Source organism: Xiphias gladius, chromosome 2 (assembly GCF_016859285.1).
Source record: "Xiphias gladius isolate SHS-SW01 ecotype Sanya breed wild chromosome 2, ASM1685928v1, whole genome shotgun sequence".
NCBI classification, from domain to species: domain Eukaryota; kingdom Metazoa; phylum Chordata; class Actinopteri; order Istiophoriformes; family Xiphiidae; genus Xiphias; species Xiphias gladius.
The window spans coordinates 21,176,948-21,193,241 of NC_053401.1; the positions used below are offsets into that span (position 1 = coordinate 21,176,948).

Sequence of the window (16,294 nt, forward strand, 5' to 3'; positions counted from 1 at the left end):
ATACGCTTAAATCATACTCTATACTCCATCACGCTACGGTATAGTTCTTTATTTTACAGAATGAAGGACATTGTCAAACAGTAACATTTTAACTACAGTTACGATTTCCTCTCCTACTATAAGGTCATGTTTAAGGAGCAGTGGAAAAGATGAGATAAATAGTCTTTGGTGACATACAGATATTAACTTAAAAAAGATAACTTAAATACATAACTTTGCTTAAATAGTTTGGCTGAATACATACATATATAAATATAAACATATATATGTAAGTATGTATATATATATATATATATATATACACACACACACATTCACACACAAAAACACATACAAATATATATATATATATATATATATATATATATATATATAAACACACATATATATATATATATATATATATATATATATACACATATATACACATCCTGATACCACATGTAGCGCACTGACATCTTCACACACATTCGCAGACAATCTCAAATGCAACATTTACAAGAGGAACCTCATTCAACTTTTACAAGTTCATTACAGTGAGTGAAATTCAAGCTGAGAAACGATCGATTGACATGTTTGCATTAAAGTGCTTTCCTGCAGATCACGTGACTTTCAAACGGAAAATAAGCCAAAGTAAAGCTACTGAGATCTTCCTATATTTTACACAACTAACAGAAACATTTTACTCATTCCTACTGTATGTGTCTTTGCAATAATGAGCCACGAAAGCTCTGCATGTTTCTACGGGGAGGTATTAGCGGTCGTGCACAGTTTGCTCACACAACATGACGTGACGCAATGCCTGATGTCATACAAACATACTGCGCAAAAAAGGCTGGCAGCACAATGGTCCAGAGCACAGATCAAACAAAGGAGATAAGTGTCCTGATAGGCTGCATATTTCAGCTCAAACACATACGCACATATACAATACGTGTGAAAACGTACATTTTAAAAAGAAGAGAGATCCACCATGGTTTTCCAGCGTTTGAAAAGCCTTTTAATGATTTGTCACGAGACATTGATTAGCTCCATTACAGCTGAGAGAAAGGCATGTTTCACCTCAGCAAGCCTTTGAACAGATTAGGACCTAGGACTAAGGGACCAATGATTATTACCCTGTGACCTCCAGGCTTCAATGATTACAGATAGAGGAGAAAAAGACAGGCCGGATGGGGCGGAAAGACTAAATATATAAAGAAACTGTTGACGAAGAAGAATTGGGCAAATGTCGAAGAAAAAAAAACAGAAGGCCCACCGACTGAGATGTAAAAGAACACATTAATAATATATGATGTCAAGTATTGCCAGGTATTTGGTGAGTTTAAACTAATGCAAATACAAACTTATGTGTTTGTGAAATTACATGCAAAATAACAAAAGAAGAAATTACTCAGCTAAATGACGGTGAACATAAATCAGAAAGTGGGCCAACAATTTGTCCTGTATTCCTACTATAAAACACTCAACGACTCTCTGCAAGTTAAGATACGGCCACCATGGAGTAATGTCCTGGAACAGAAGTTTAGAAGTATGTAAATAGTATGTAATCTAAAAATGTTTCTCACCAAAAATATGGGCTTTATAGTTTTGGTTGCATTTTTTTGGAAAGTTTTTAGGCCAGGGCCAAATTTTATCATGCATTACAAGGAGAGCTTGACCTCAGTTATTCTCGGTCCATCATCTGCCCACCATTTCAGAGACGGACATAAATAGAGAAAGGGAAATGTCAGGGCATGTATTTTTGAGGGTGCTACGCTATTTTGTGTACATATTTGAAATTGGGCTCTCTTACACCTAACATTTTGGTCACTGTGGTCTCTCATTAGAAACCCGCACTGTAACAATAGAGCTTTTAGCCGTCGCCTCAGGACTGTTCCCATTTACCACACTGTGAACAACAAGAGGTACAAAATGTTGTCAGGTATTGCCAAAAGGAAATGTAAAGACCAGTTGACCTTTTCTTGTATATTCTAATTAAAAATAATTGTTATTTACCATATACAAAGACGAGTGTGTTCTATGAGAAGATTGGTACTGCAAATGGTTGGACTTGCTTTTAGTTTTCTAATATGTAGCCAATGATTCCCCCAAAACATCTCATGGGCTTACAGCCTCCAACTGAGGACACCTGGTCGTAGGAGGAAACCTGCACTGATTTGTAAAAACGCTACGACATACACTTGAGAGTTTTTCTCCATTCCCTCAGTACACTTTGCTTAATTGGTCCCTTGCTATAAAGCATCAACTCAGTGTACTTTTATAGAAAGTTTGTTTTTGGCACAGAACCAGTTAAAGGGCCAGTTTAAGCAAATTACCAACGAGAAAATATATTCTGATTTCGGTGAACTGACCCTTCGAGGCTGCATGTGTGCAAATGTGTGGAAGCCATGCGCCCTACTCTTTATATTTGTGTATCAGTGTTGAGTGTGCAGACCAAGGGAGGCTCAGGGCCCCCTCCCCCTGCTGTGGCGGTACATATGACTGAAGTGATTAAGCCAGGTTTATTAAACTGCTGTCAACCCAAAGTCCTGACTTGCAGGGAGAACTTATGAATCACGTGAAAGGGCTAATATTTCAGACTTGGCCTCTAGCAGGGAAAATGCCCGCAGTGGTCAAACAGAGTGCTGATCCATGGCTCCAAGGTTCATTTTGCCGCCTGCTGTGTCGGCCAGCCGGCCACTATAATGCAACACAGAAACTGATCCTTTGGGCACCCGGATTCCTTCCAGAGCACTGGATTCTGAACCTTTTACTTTTTCTCTCCCAGCACAGAGTTTATGTGGTTAAGTCCTGACTCAGAATGCTCTTAAACTCGGGTATAACCCAAGTGATGTGGCTGGTTTCAAATGTAAACTGTGGTTCTGAAACACAAAGTCCTGCTGAGTGATGAATTCCCAGTTCAGCTGAAAGCTCGTGGACTTTTCCAGGGATGTCAGTGCTCACATTGAAATTAAACATGCAGTTCTGAAACGACCTGGGAGTTTCAAAGTTGACAAAAGTTGGGGGCACAAAAAAAAGAGGTAAAAGGGTTCATTGGGTTATTTACGAGGTCTTTGGGAATACATTGGTTTTGACAGGGCTCCAGCTCAGAGTGCAGGTTGAAATCCACATCAGGGGCTTAAGTGTTTGATCAATGAGCCGTGGGATAACCGCTGCTGGGGAGGTCAGTTGGCAGACACGACCAGGCCACTGGATGGTGTTGAAGACAAGCCTTCATTCTTACATTAACAGGATTAAGACGTCAAATCATGGCCTCTTGGCTTCTTTTGAGCATTCAGAAGGGAGAATTGTGTTCTCAGGATGGTGGGAGAACTCAAATTAGGGGTTTCAAAAAAGATTCAGTCCGTCATGATCATGAATTTGAATCTTCAATCCATCAATCAGCAGAAAAAGTAGCGAGGCACGACATTCAGTAACTTAAGAGGAGTATAATTGCCATTTTGCAACGGATAAACAAAAGCTATGGACTACACTGAATTCTAATGCAAAGACTATCAGTAATACATTAACAGATAAATAAATGGAGATATAGATAGACTTGCTGGGGGTGTTTGGGGGTGTCTAACTCATCCGTAACTATGGGGGCTTCTGGGGTTAATGGGGGACGAGTCTTCTCTGCCGCTCTGACCAATGAGCTGATAGAGTCGGTGGCTGAGGTTCTGCACTTGGCAGGTTCCCAGGACACAACCCACTCTCATCAACTGGGCGTGATGAGGGTAGTGGTGACCCCCTCGTGAACCGGAGTGGGCATGGCGACGAACTCTCAGCAAACTCCGCTTGACGTGCGAAGCCTTGGCGAGCCATGCCAGGCTTGGCGAGGCTGTTCTCACTCCTGAGACCGGTGGATGTCTGAGGAAACCGGGCAGCCATTCTGGGGATTGGCTGGGGGCTGAGGAGGGGATGGCCATGTTAGGCTGACCTCCTGACGCCAAGGCTTTATCCTCTCTCTGGTCGATGAGCGTGCTGAGGAGGTCCAACCTGAGGAGAAAATAAAAATCAGGTGAAAAACTGTCCCGATTGTCCAGGTGTGTGATTCTCATTCATTCATTCATTGGGATTCAAACCATATCTCTAAAAATATACTGCATGTATGATCACCAAAAGGATTTGATGTCATGTGATAAGACGTTGGATGTTCGGCGTCATGGTTACAATAATAAAAACACAGTTACGGTTGTGGGATGGTTAGGTTTAGGCCAAAAAACTAGTTGGTTAGGTTTCCCGAAAGATGGTGGTTTGGTGTAAAATAAGCTCTTCCTCAAGGTTAGAGGACCTCCGTCTTCATGGTTACAATAATAAGCACGTGGTTAAGGTTGTGCAATGGAAACAACGTCGACTATAGGTTAAACAAACAGTTTCCTGTGTGACAGTCCTCTGTTTTTTCAACCATCCATTCAACCCAACCAACCTCCTTCTGCTGTCGGCTTTGTCGCTCTACGTCACATAACTTCCTCCTTTGCTTCCCTCATAATTACTACGATATTGCCAAACAATAAAGCGTAACTATGGGTCGTAATAAACTGCTTGCACAGACAACCCGTGGGCTGGTTTTCTACATGTGGACAGTCTCAATTCATCCCAAAAGGGGACATGAAGGTTTGCATCATATTTTACAACAAGTCATCCATCCAAAGTTGTTGAGCCATTTTAGTTTAGACCACAGTGGACGGAGCAACCGACACTGCCATTCCTAGCCTGCCTGGCTGGTGGATCTGTCGAAAAGACAAAGAAACCTCTATGTTTAATTTATTGTTGCACCTATGGGTAGAACAGGGATAGGACGAGGATAGAAAATGTTCCTGCCAGCATCGTTACTATATCAAATAATGTTGTAAGGGCACTGGTAAATCTGCAGAAATCCGATTAGCTGTAAAAAGCAGCTTCGATAAACAAATTATTTTTGCCTGCTGTGTGAAGACAGATTGGCTCCCTGCACACTCATCTCTTAATGCACAACATAACAGTTAAGGGGTTTTCACCTGTTGCCTAACACAACGTGCTCTGAGGCTGCCTCGCTTATCACATTATACAATCAAATCCTGCACCTCTCTGCATTTTAATCTACAGCTGAGTTTCAGCAAAAGGCCTCATGCGCCACGAGGCACGAAGCAGGTACTTAACAGGTAACGGCTGAGTTTCAGCAAACGGTTGCCACGGGATCATATGGGCTCAGTGGTGCTGATGGACTCCACAGGAGAAACCACTAAAACAAACCAGTGTTTGTCAGTCAGTTAGATTAGTTCAAATGCAAACATATTTTGTCTTTAAAGGGCCTCTTCATTAAAATTACAAAATGGCACATTTTCTCATGAGCTCCTAGTAGTAACGAGCCATGCAGATAGTTGTAGTCTTAGGTTTATGTGTCCAGGTTTTAAGATGTCAGCTTCTGAAGCTCCTGCCACCACCGCGATGCAGCAGAGCTGAACGAGATGTGTACTGTGTTGCTCAAAGCGTTGAAACATGACACTTCAATTATACCAGCAGCACTATGTCTTTCCCCAAAACACTGTCCCTGTCACTCTGGATGATCCACAGAAGTTGCTGGGAACAGTTCCCATAAGGATTGTTCTTTCAGTACAAAGCCGTTCGGCAAAAACTGGAGCACTGGATTGTCCAGAGCAACCGGGATACTGTTTCTGAAAGGATGCTCATGAATTGTTCAAATGTCAGTTTTCAGCGCTTTGAGCACCACAGACAAAACTCAATTTACCTAAATTGTATTGTGATAGAAGCAGAAGTCTCAAAGAACAAAACTAAAACTATCGCTTAAGTTAAGCCAGAGAATGTGTTTTTTTATAGTTTGGGTAAAAAAAGACCCCTTATGTAAAATGGGTTTCTGAGTCTCCACATCGGACTAAATGACCTGTTAAGATGAACATGTTCTGCAGTGCAGTGGACGAGCGGGTGTTCAGCAAACACAGCGGCGACCGACTGGCCATCTGCTCACTGTTTGACAAAGACAGTGGCTTCTCACAACGTGACCCTGCGGCTCCTCACTGAACTATCACCTGTTTGTACAGAACACTGTGACTCAAGTCCCTGAGTGTTAACCCATCACCACTGCTGTGGGTCGGGAGAAGTAAATAGGAAAGTGCTGTTGCACCTGGCAGCCGGTGGATTAATAGGATGAAAGTGTTACATGTCAGCAATAGCTTCTTCTTGTGCAAAGAGGTTTAAGTATAGCATGAAGGCAAATATATCTGCCATGTTTCCTTTTCTGAGTCAGAGGAAAAAAGTCTTTCATAGTAGAAGGTTCTGCACTTTTTTTCCCATGTTCTTAGAGGCCGAAGCCACAGTTGGTCTAATTATAAAAAATGTGTTCCACTTGTAGATTGCTGACTTGTGTTATTTCGCCACGAGCACTAATTCTTTACTCACACTGAGAGGTTGAGAGGTGAGACATGACAGCAGACGGCCTCTCCTACAGTCTGTGCTGTAGTGGGTCTGGGATTCCTCTCTGAAATGTGAAGCTTTCGGTTTATTCAGCTGGTTCAGCTGCAGGCTGACTGCTGACAGATGTGGTAGCCTGTCGACGACCTGCTGTACAACAGCAGCAGTGGCTGCACAAATAGCTGCGCAACGCCAGGCCACAGACAGAGGCAAGCACTATTTCCAGGACAGGCTCGGTGTGCCATGGTGCCACATCACCAAGTTACGCCCACCTGGTCTGCAGAGTGAATTTACTCTGGACTGCACGGGAAAGCTCTTCACGTGAGCCACAGTGGTGGCGCTGCACCAAGTTGCCCTACTTATGTTCCATATGTACGTAACACTGTCGTAAGAAAAATAACTCTTACAAGGCCCAGATGCTTATTTTGTCTTTGTCTATGTGTGTATTTATTGTAGCTGCGTAGCTTTTCCCACTGTTTTTAAATTGTGCTTTAAAGGCGTGTGACACCAACGCTGTGATCTCTCTATCACCCTGGATAGCCTACCTGAACACCTGGTAAGTGCGGTGCTCCTAGCTAATTGTCTTATCTGAGCAACTTAAGACTTAGAAGTAGGTGACCGGGAGCAAGGTCTGCATTTTGCTCTTGACCAGCTCGTCGTCACTCGGCGCGGGAGACGATGCTCCGACTCCCTAATAAGATTTTTTACAAAAATGAAGCACAAGCACAAGGATTGGACTTTGCAGACTCTGCATCTGTGTCAGCTTCCGGACAGACACGGACCCCGAGACTGTGCTACAACAACAATTACAAAGAGTTAGGCTAAAGGGAGCAGGTAATGTTTTCTCCAGACAAGCGGAGTTCATTATTAAGAGCCTGATCCAACGGCTCAACCGTAATATAGATCTCCTCGATTGGCAGATGATCAAAGATATCCAAGTTACTTTGCCTTTAATTGTTCAGCCTGCCGTGTATGGTCTTACAGTAGTTTGAAGGTTTCAACCAAGAGCAGAGACAATCCTGCTGAGCTGCCTTGTTTGGTTTTTCTCCTCTGAAATAACCGCACAGCGGGCTGCATTGCTGCTTTTAAGGGTTGGAATGAAGGCTGGAGTCTGCCCGTCCTGACGACACGCTTCAGCTGCCACGCCCTCCCCGGAGAGGGGGAGCCCTTTCTAACCCTAGCCCAAACCCTAACTCTGCAGAGGGCAAGCCCTACCTCCCCCTAACCCCTAGTACCATGCTGCTGATACCCTACATGATTACCAGAGAGGCTGAAGCCTTCCAAGGACAGCCTCAATCAGCAGTAAATATGGCCCATACAGTGGGGAGATTGTTGTTGGCGAAAAACAGGCCAAAGATACAGCGTTGGAGATTTATTTCCAATGGCACACCGGGCCTTATTGGTCAGGAGCAGTTCTGTTTTCATAACCTCCTCAGTGGGATGTGATTTACTCTATGCAAGCAAAGCTGGACATTGAGCATGCCTACTGCAGCCAGTAAATTACACAGACAGACAGGATGCCAAGTTAAAAAATGTTGGCCTGCTCTGAAACTGCATCGTTGCGATTCCAGTAGACACCCGCAATCAACAACAAACAGCAGCAGGTTTTCTCTCCCCTCGGAAGCCACATTTGTTTGGCTTAAACCTTTTCATCTACACTCCAGCTATGCAAGGAAGTAAGCTGCTCCCCTTACACACATGCAGTATATCGTATACATGCACATGCATGCATCCTCAGCGGTGAGGCCTTCTGTGTGGAGCGGAAACCTGCTCCTTAAATTTGTGGAGGGTGGAATTCAGGTCTTAGCCATTAATCCACAGTGGAATTCTCTGCCTCTCTGGTCGCAGCTTTGGCCCTCCTCAGCTTCAGCCCGGGCTTGGTCAAGCCGACCCCGATGGAGCCATACGACTGTTTGTGCCGTAAATATATATCTGAACGGCCCAAGCCAAAATTCCAAGCCGAAAAGAGGACACGATCCTGACGTGATTTAGAGCAGAGGCAACCCTGCTTTCAATCACTCTGCGAGTATAAGTGGTTTTCTGAGAATGTATAAACGATAAAGAGAGAGTAATGTACTTGTTGTTCCCTGATAAGGTGTAAATATGTCAGAGTAGAGATAGCAAATCGAGAGGATGGACCCAAAGCCAACTGCGTGCGCAGAGTGGCTCCACAAACATCAACAAAGCAGGAAGCCGACCTGTGTGAAATGAGCTCAGTCTGTTCCTCAGGTAAATATTATGTTAAAGAGTATCTACGTTGGACGTCTGAACCCCCTGCTTTTCAAAGCCCCCCCTACAGAAGCGAGTTAATGATTCAACAAATCATTTAAGGAAAAACATGACTTTATTTGGCCTTGAAGAGTTTGAACAAATTTGCAACCGCAACATATACACACACAGACTGGTCTGTCATCATCATCATCATCATCATCATCATCATCATCATCCTCCCTGGTCCCGACGGAGCAAGTGTCACCGCGAATCAGCTTTACATCTCCTCCGTCTCGAAGCAATGAGCCTCTTCCCATTTCTGGAATCTGTATTGCCAGAGCCATATTTAACTCGTTGTTTGGCCGTGGACCCCGGACATTTTCCCTTACAGAAAAACCTCAAGGTGTTATGTAAAATGACAACGAAGGGTACGTGTCGCCTGTGATCCAAGGAACATGCAATTTCTCCTTGTTGGGAAAGAACCCATCGGGCATTGTTACAGCGTCTTTGTGTTTGTCGTGTCCTTATCAGGCCACATAGGGTACAGCATGGGCACAGACACGGAACAGGGAAGGAATCGCAGACATCTAAGCTCAGAGGCACTCAGTGGCCGGCGGGAGAAAACACGTTTCATGCTGTCAGCCTGTGATGGTAACAGAACAGGCTGTGCTCTACGGAGTTAAGAAAGGGGGAGACTGTCCTAATTAAAGATAGACGGTACATTTATGTGAGATGTGCAATGTGAGAGAGATGTAGACGTTTTGGAAGCAGAGGGATTATCGGGGGAGGGAATTCTCTCTCTCCCTCTGTTGTCAGAGTGAAATATATTTGTATAGACTGTGGTCAGCCACAGTGCCAACGGTCTTCATAAAAATGAGACTGCCCAACTGCAGACCGCCTTTACATGCTCAAGAACACTCGGCCTCAGGCGCATGAATTCACGTCATGCGGGAATGGAAAGAAAATGGTAAAAAAAAAAAACTTTTAAAGCTGCTATATGTCCGTTTTTTCTACTATTGCTACATAGCCAACGTTAGCATTGGCAGCCGTTTACTCACCAGTCTACAAGAAACATTGTGAGTTCAGCATCAAACTTCATCCCTCTACTGGCCGACAGCTGTCTCCAGCTGTGGAATCCAACGGCAATGTCAAGTCTTGTCTCACTTCTGTCTCTATCACTTCTTTTCTTCTGCTGAAGTTAGCATGCTAACCGGCTAGCCGCGGCCTGTCTCATCACTTTGCGACAGTGAGTCACTGCAGCGTCCGGTCTGCCCTCAGCCCAACATGAGAGGATGAAGCAGAAGCTCTGCCCAGAGGACGTAGTCTCAACTCTAGTTTTGTAAACGCGACGGATGGCTGAAGCTCCTGGCGAGTGACCAGCATCCCCTCCGCCCGCTGCCGGCGAGAAACCACGTTTGGGGGCAGAGAAAACGTACATATAGCCCCTTTAAAAAAAATATGAACTTACCCTACTCTGAGGAGGATAACAGAGTAAAGGCGATCACATCGCAGTGTCAGTCATTTCAAACATTGAATGATATTAAATTTGTAGTGTTCATGCTGTGAGAAGGTGAGAAAGTATACGTGCAAAAAAAGACAAGTGCCCAAAATAGAGCTAGATCTAACGTAGGTGGCCGATGGAAGACATATAAAACACACAGGATTACAACACTGTGAATGTTGGGTACCAGGCCAAAGCTGGTACTGAATGAATTACTGAATGTTCTGGTGGGATACGGGCCAGGTAAGACTTTTCCTCAGTACGAGGCCCTCTCTGCGGCGGCATCAGCCTCCCTCAGACTGAGAGTGAAACTGCAGCGATGACCCATAGTGGCAAGGCCCCTGACACTTTCGCACAGAGACGGGAACGCAGGGGGATTACAGCGCTGGGCAGGTGTAGCCCCGGAGGCCGGGAGCGGATACACGAGCCTCGCTTACTGTCCTGTGGGTTGGGTTTCAGCAGCAGGTGTTCGCCGTTTGAACACCTGGGGATGGTGTCTCACACACACACACACACGTGGAAGAGTTGGCTACGTGGGCGCCGACCCACCTGGAGGAAACGTCCCCCACTCTCACATTATCAGTATTAGATGTTAAGCGCTCTCTTGACACCCCCCTTGACTCCTGCCTTGCTGTAGGATTTGATACATCACCGGATGTGGATCACACTGATCTATTACACCTGATAACTGCCAGTTAATGAAGGATCCACAGAAGAGAATCAATCAGATTTTTTTGAATCAACTTGGAATTTATTTTCTTATTGACAAACCTCTCGTCCTGCCACATGGAAAACTGTAATTATTAAATTAGAAATGTATTCATTGGCTTTACTGGTGTGTTATCGAGCTACTGATAACATTAAGCGCCAACGGAGAAAAAAGGGTGTTTATCCACTGCCTCGACGACCAAGGGTTGATTCTTCTCATCTTCTCTGGTGCACATTATCAAATATAGTCTCAAAAAGTGCTCATGTGGCCGCTGCCCCCGGACACCACCACTCCAGTGCCGCGGACGATGCTCTTGGTGATGTGGAGACAACACGGACCGACGCGGGGGTCGACCTCCGTGGGCCTCCATGTCACATCCCCGAGCCCCACCAGCAGAGGGCATGCGCACACTGACTCATCCACATTCCTCACGGCTCCTCACACTGCAGCTCCGCACATGTACTGCGTCGCTGGCAGGCCTCCCTCACACATCAAACGGGGCAGACTGTGCCGTGTGCGTGTGTGTGTGTGTGTGTGTGTGTGTGTGTGTGTGTGTGTGTGTGTGTGCGCTGGACGCTCGGCTGTCCCACTGGCCGTCGTGCTGCTGTCTAATGTCTCCTTCAGGGACCGGCTATGAAAAGCTTTGTCACTTAAAGGGTGGAAAAGTACAGGAGCCCTAACAAGATCCTTTACAATAGTCCACGCCGGTATTTCTGGCCGGGCTATTCATAGAGTCAAACTGGTTTTCCCACCTCGGAAAAGAACAGTTTTCCGCACAGAATCACAAGGAGATTAAACCAAACGAAACCTTTCTACGCGGTAACTCATGTGACAGCTGTTGGCACCGAGAGGTGGAGGACGAAGAAGAAGAAGGAGAAGGAGGAGAAAAGAGAGAATCATCATCCTGAGAAAATAGAAAAAGAAAAGAAAGAAAAAAAGCCTTCAGTTGCTCATAGAATACAGATTAATCCTGGAACTCACATTCACTGGTACAGTTCATTCTGGGCCACATCTGGCCGGTGGAGACCTGCTGTGAAATGCAGAACTTGGGCCATTTTTTACACCTGAATGCCTCCGCCGTTGTTACTCTCAACTTCAGCCCACTTTTCCCCCCTTTTCTTTTTTACTTGTTCCGCGGGAAACAACCAGAACGCAGCCGGCTCCCTGTGAACCTGCTATCGATCACAACCGCGGACCGAGCCGCTCTAACGGCTCTAACGTTAAAATAGGCACCGGTGCCCGATCCACAGCGGATCCGCGTTACGGGGGGGGGCGCCCGTGACCTTGCGGTCTACGTTATCGACACAACAGCAGCCGCGCGGCGCTGTCTGTTGCAGGTCCGGGGACCCCGACGCGACTGGCGGGCTCCGATCCAGGCACGCTCCGACTGGAAACTCAAAACTCGGACACAACCACGCCGCGGTATCAGACACAGGATGAACCTTTTCTGTCCGGCGACCACTGACACGCTGCAGGGCCACCGACGTCCCCCACCATCCGGCCACGACACTAGAGCCAACGCTCCGGTGACAAGGGGCCCGTCGCTCCGCCTCAACGGGACTTAGGCAAAGTGTCACGCGGCCGCAGGTCCGACCCTGTCCTATGTCCAGAGCAGCCCGCAGCCAGCCAATCAGAGGAGAGCAGTAGGGGGTCCTACCTGTCGCTGACGGGACGCTCCTCGGCCGGCAGCGCCAGCAGCTGCTGGAGGGAAACCAGGCTGATGCAATACACAGCCAGCGGGAGAAGGCACCGCATCTCTGGTCCAGCTTTCACTTGACACCCTCTCTGGAAAGGAGTTTAAATCCGAGAGCCGGGTGGGGGGGTGAGGAACAAATAAATAATAAGAGAGGAGGAGGACGAGGGGGGGCAGTTCCCAAAAGCCTGGTGCTGGGTGCAGATATCCGAGAGATTTGAGATGAAACCTTTGGGGCAAAAGCAGAGGTAATACATGGTCAATGAACCTGATGCGCAGCCAACAATGAGAGAAAACACACAGCCGGTGGAGGTGCAGTCGGGATTTTCTCCCTTCTCATCCATTGGCACCTCTGAAAACACAAGACAGACCATCAGCACTAAACGCGTCCCCATCGAGGCGTCTGCCCGCAGCTGCCACCAAACTGGGGCACCAGGTTCTAAAGTGGACATTTCTGCTGGAAGGGGCCGGCCAGCCCGTAGGCAGGTAGACCTGCAGGCTGAAACCTGCCCAGGGTGTCGCTGAGGACAATTCTTACCCTCTTGGGATGAGTGGCTCGGGATCTGGCCGCGGCTGTCAGGTTGCTCTTCCCCAACACGAGTCTGAGCGGGGCTGGTCCAGATCAAGTTCTCTAGAGAGACGCCGTGAGAAGCTGCCGCTTAAATACTGAGTGGGCGGAGTTCGCTCCCTCGATTTCGACGGAAAGGTGCAGTCACGGAGTGCCCTGCTGTGATGCGTGAAGCCGACCCGCAAGCAGACACCGGGGACCGGGATACCGTTGCTTTAGAAAAACGCTATAGGGGCCGCGACGGTGCCTGGTAAACTTAAAACGCCAGAAAAGTATATGGAGTCTGGCGAAGTGCACTATAGCCTGAGCACTGGGAACCACCGGCACACTTTCAATCTCGGGACCATGACAGGAATAGTGTAGTGACAGCATAGTTACTTTATCACCAGAAATAGAGACAAGTCCATCCCAGCCGCAGGAGCTTTAAAATACCACAACAATGCACGAACATCAGGGTCGAGTGAAACCTAAGCACCGCGGACACGATGCGCTGTGCTGGTTGAAATCATCGGCTCCCCTGAATTTTTAAGCACGGAACTGGAAATGTCTTCAGAAATAAATGCGAATGCACCAATTCTGTATAATCACAATATTTTAATAAAATGTCCAAAGTTACTGAAGAAAAGAAAAGAAAAAACACAAATAGCCTAATAGTGAAATAATACAAACACACAATGTACCTCAGACACAATTATTGGCAGCCTTCATTGATATTTGGTTGCAGAACCTTTGGCAACGTTTCTTGTAGCCATCTAGAAGCTTCTTGTACCTCTGCTGGTAGTTTCTGCTGCTACTTCCATTGCTATGGGTTCAAGCTCTTTTAAGTTTACAGGAGTCCTTTCTGCAACGGCAGATTTCTGCTCTCTCCAAATGTTTTCAGTGGGATTTAGGTCAGGACTCATTGCTGGCCAGTTTCAAACTGTTCATCTTTTCCTTGTTGTCCCTGAAAGAAAGTCCCTGGTGTTTTTTCCACAATCTGCATCAACCTTCACAGACTTCTCTCATTGAGTTTCTCCTTAGAACACGTTCTGGAAGTGTCTCAATAGTTTTATGACCGTGAAACTTCTTAATAACATTACAAACTGTTGATTTCAAGATCTTTGCCATTTGCCTTGTAGGCTTTGGAATTGTTATGTCTTATAATAATAGCCTTTCTGATGCTCTCAGACAGCTCCCTTGTCTTTGCCATTTTGAAAATGAAACTGGAAACAATCAGCCCCTTTTAATGCAGTAAAACCACCATCCACTGGTTAAATCAGGTCACGTGAAAACTGAAAATTAAGCACAGGGGAGTCTTATTTGTTTTTATTTTGTTTCAGGAACTAATTTAAATTCATTGAAATGGTGCCGATAATTGTGTCAAGTGAACATTTTATGTCTGTATTTTTTATTTCACTATATGAAAGTATTTTGTTGTTGTTCAGTAACCTTGGACATTTTATTAAAAAATTCTGATTATACAAAACTGGTTAATTTGCATCAATTTCTGAGGATATTCTAAATCTGTACTTTAAATTCACAGGTGCCAATAATTTCAACCAGGACTGGAAGTCCCTATATGGAATACCACTGATAGCGCCGGACGCTAAGGATACCGCTCATTATAAACTTAGTACTCTTCAGCAGCCAGTACTTTGCGATATCATAATCAACCGAGTGCATACGTAGGAACATGGCTCGCCTTTTCATGAATTTCTCGAGCACTTTGTCTTCCGATCACTTATCACGGCCGTCAGCCGTGTGTTCAAGAGAGATAGAAAGAGAAGCGGGAATCTTCGCAGAGTCCCCAGAACTTTGTTATCAGGCTACGCCTTCGGTCTCGTCATTACACACCATGGATACATCTCCTGAGCTGCATGTTTCCTTCACAGAGGTTCTTGCTTTCAGTGGGGAACAGGCTATTATTTGTGTGATTTATCGGCGAGCTGTAAAACAGAGGGGCAGAAAGTGTCTCAAAACGTTGTGTGAACGCTTTGTTACCGAACCATGGCTCCGTCACTTCCAGATGTTAGTAAACCCATCATAACAGATAAGTGGCCGATTGTGTATGTCACAGGTCCAAACAAGTAGCCTGCAACTCTGTCAAATGACTCAGATGAATCCAATGCAGCTTGTTGTATTTCACCTTATTAGTGAGGCTTTTTGTAGTGTCCAGGTTCCCTCCTCTCTGTCTTACTTAAGTGACTGATGTACACGGTAGCGATACGTGCACCTGGTCCTGCCTCAAGAGCAGTGGGTTACGCAACATTCATTTCTAAGAAGGCATGTGAATGTGGTTGCCACCAGCTGAGTGGACGCCTTTCCCGGTATTAGAAAGACGCTGCGCATCCAACAACGGAGGCAGAACAGGCAAAACAGAGTCTCCACCAGGAATTTAAGTATGTAATGTTTGTTATTTGTCTTTTTGCCGATGCAAAAATCATCTCAGGCTCATGACTTCTTCATCTAAATAAACATCGGTATCCCCTCCACAGAGAACTGCACATGTGGTATATGTAAAGGCATGATTTTCACTTTAGAAATAGCCCCAGTCGTTTTTGTGTTTATCCCATCACACTCCAGTCACCGAGCCGAGCATCCGATTTTCTGAGAAAGAAATACACTTGGCACTGTTGCGAAAGAACAACATGTTACAGTTCCTTACAAAATAATGTGTTTGTATTTTGTTTGTGTTTTAATAGAGGACCGGATACTGGAAATACAAACACAGCTGGACCTGGGTTAAAAAATAAAAAATCATGAAGATGGTTAGAAGAGTTTTGAGGATTCTGGACATGCCTTCAGCGCAGCGCTACGTTTTTTCAACCCCCACTCCCCATATTTATTTTACGGAAAACTGAACGCTTATGTCAGTGACTCAAATGGGATGATGATACATGAGAGGTGCAAATTGGGTCCCAGTCTGACGGAGAATTCGACACACATGGCTTTAAAATCCTTGCGGCTCTGTGACTTGAAGGAAAAATCCAGCCTGAGACGCTTGAACGCTGCTAAAACAGCTATTCTGTCTGTATTATTTAGTTATATCTTCTTCCCACGTATTAACCATGATGTAATTCAGAAACATTTTAAAACATTGTCGAAGCCAGAAAAGGGATCTTGGATCTAAACCGTCAACGGTAAATGTCCCTGTGGTCCTGAAGCTGCGCACCAACAGTCAACGAGAAGAAATCAAAGCAAAGGCACAAATCCCGGCTCCTACTGGTCAAGTTTCCAGTG

The 16,294-nt window shown here is 45.6% G+C and overlaps 1 protein-coding gene across 1 annotated transcript; it reads right to left on the minus strand.

Annotated features, from left to right (window-relative positions):
• Positions 1–412: 412 nt before the first annotated feature.
• On the minus strand, positions 413–13,125 carry adm2a (adrenomedullin 2a). The gene is made up of 3 exons (XM_040150140.1): positions 13,046–13,125; positions 12,472–12,736; positions 413–3,981 (listed from the first exon to the last, which is right to left on the minus strand). Exons 2-3 carry the CDS (start codon positions 12,567–12,569, stop codon positions 3,570–3,572), a joined length of 510 nt encoding a protein of 169 aa, XP_040006074.1. The 5' UTR covers positions 12,570–12,736; positions 13,046–13,125; the 3' UTR covers positions 413–3,569.
• Between the last annotated feature and the right edge of the window lie 3,169 nt (positions 13,126–16,294).

Bases quoted from the DNA above. Each gene is read 5' to 3' on its own strand.
- adm2a (XM_040150140.1), bottom strand. From the start codon at position 12,569: ATGCGGTGCCTTCTCCCGCTGGCTGTGTATTGCATCAGCCTGGTTTCC. The intron at 3,982-12,471 runs GTAGGACCCCCT...TTTTCTCCTCAG, and splicing joins GAGCGTCCCGTCAGCGACAG to GTTGGACCTCCTCAGCACGC.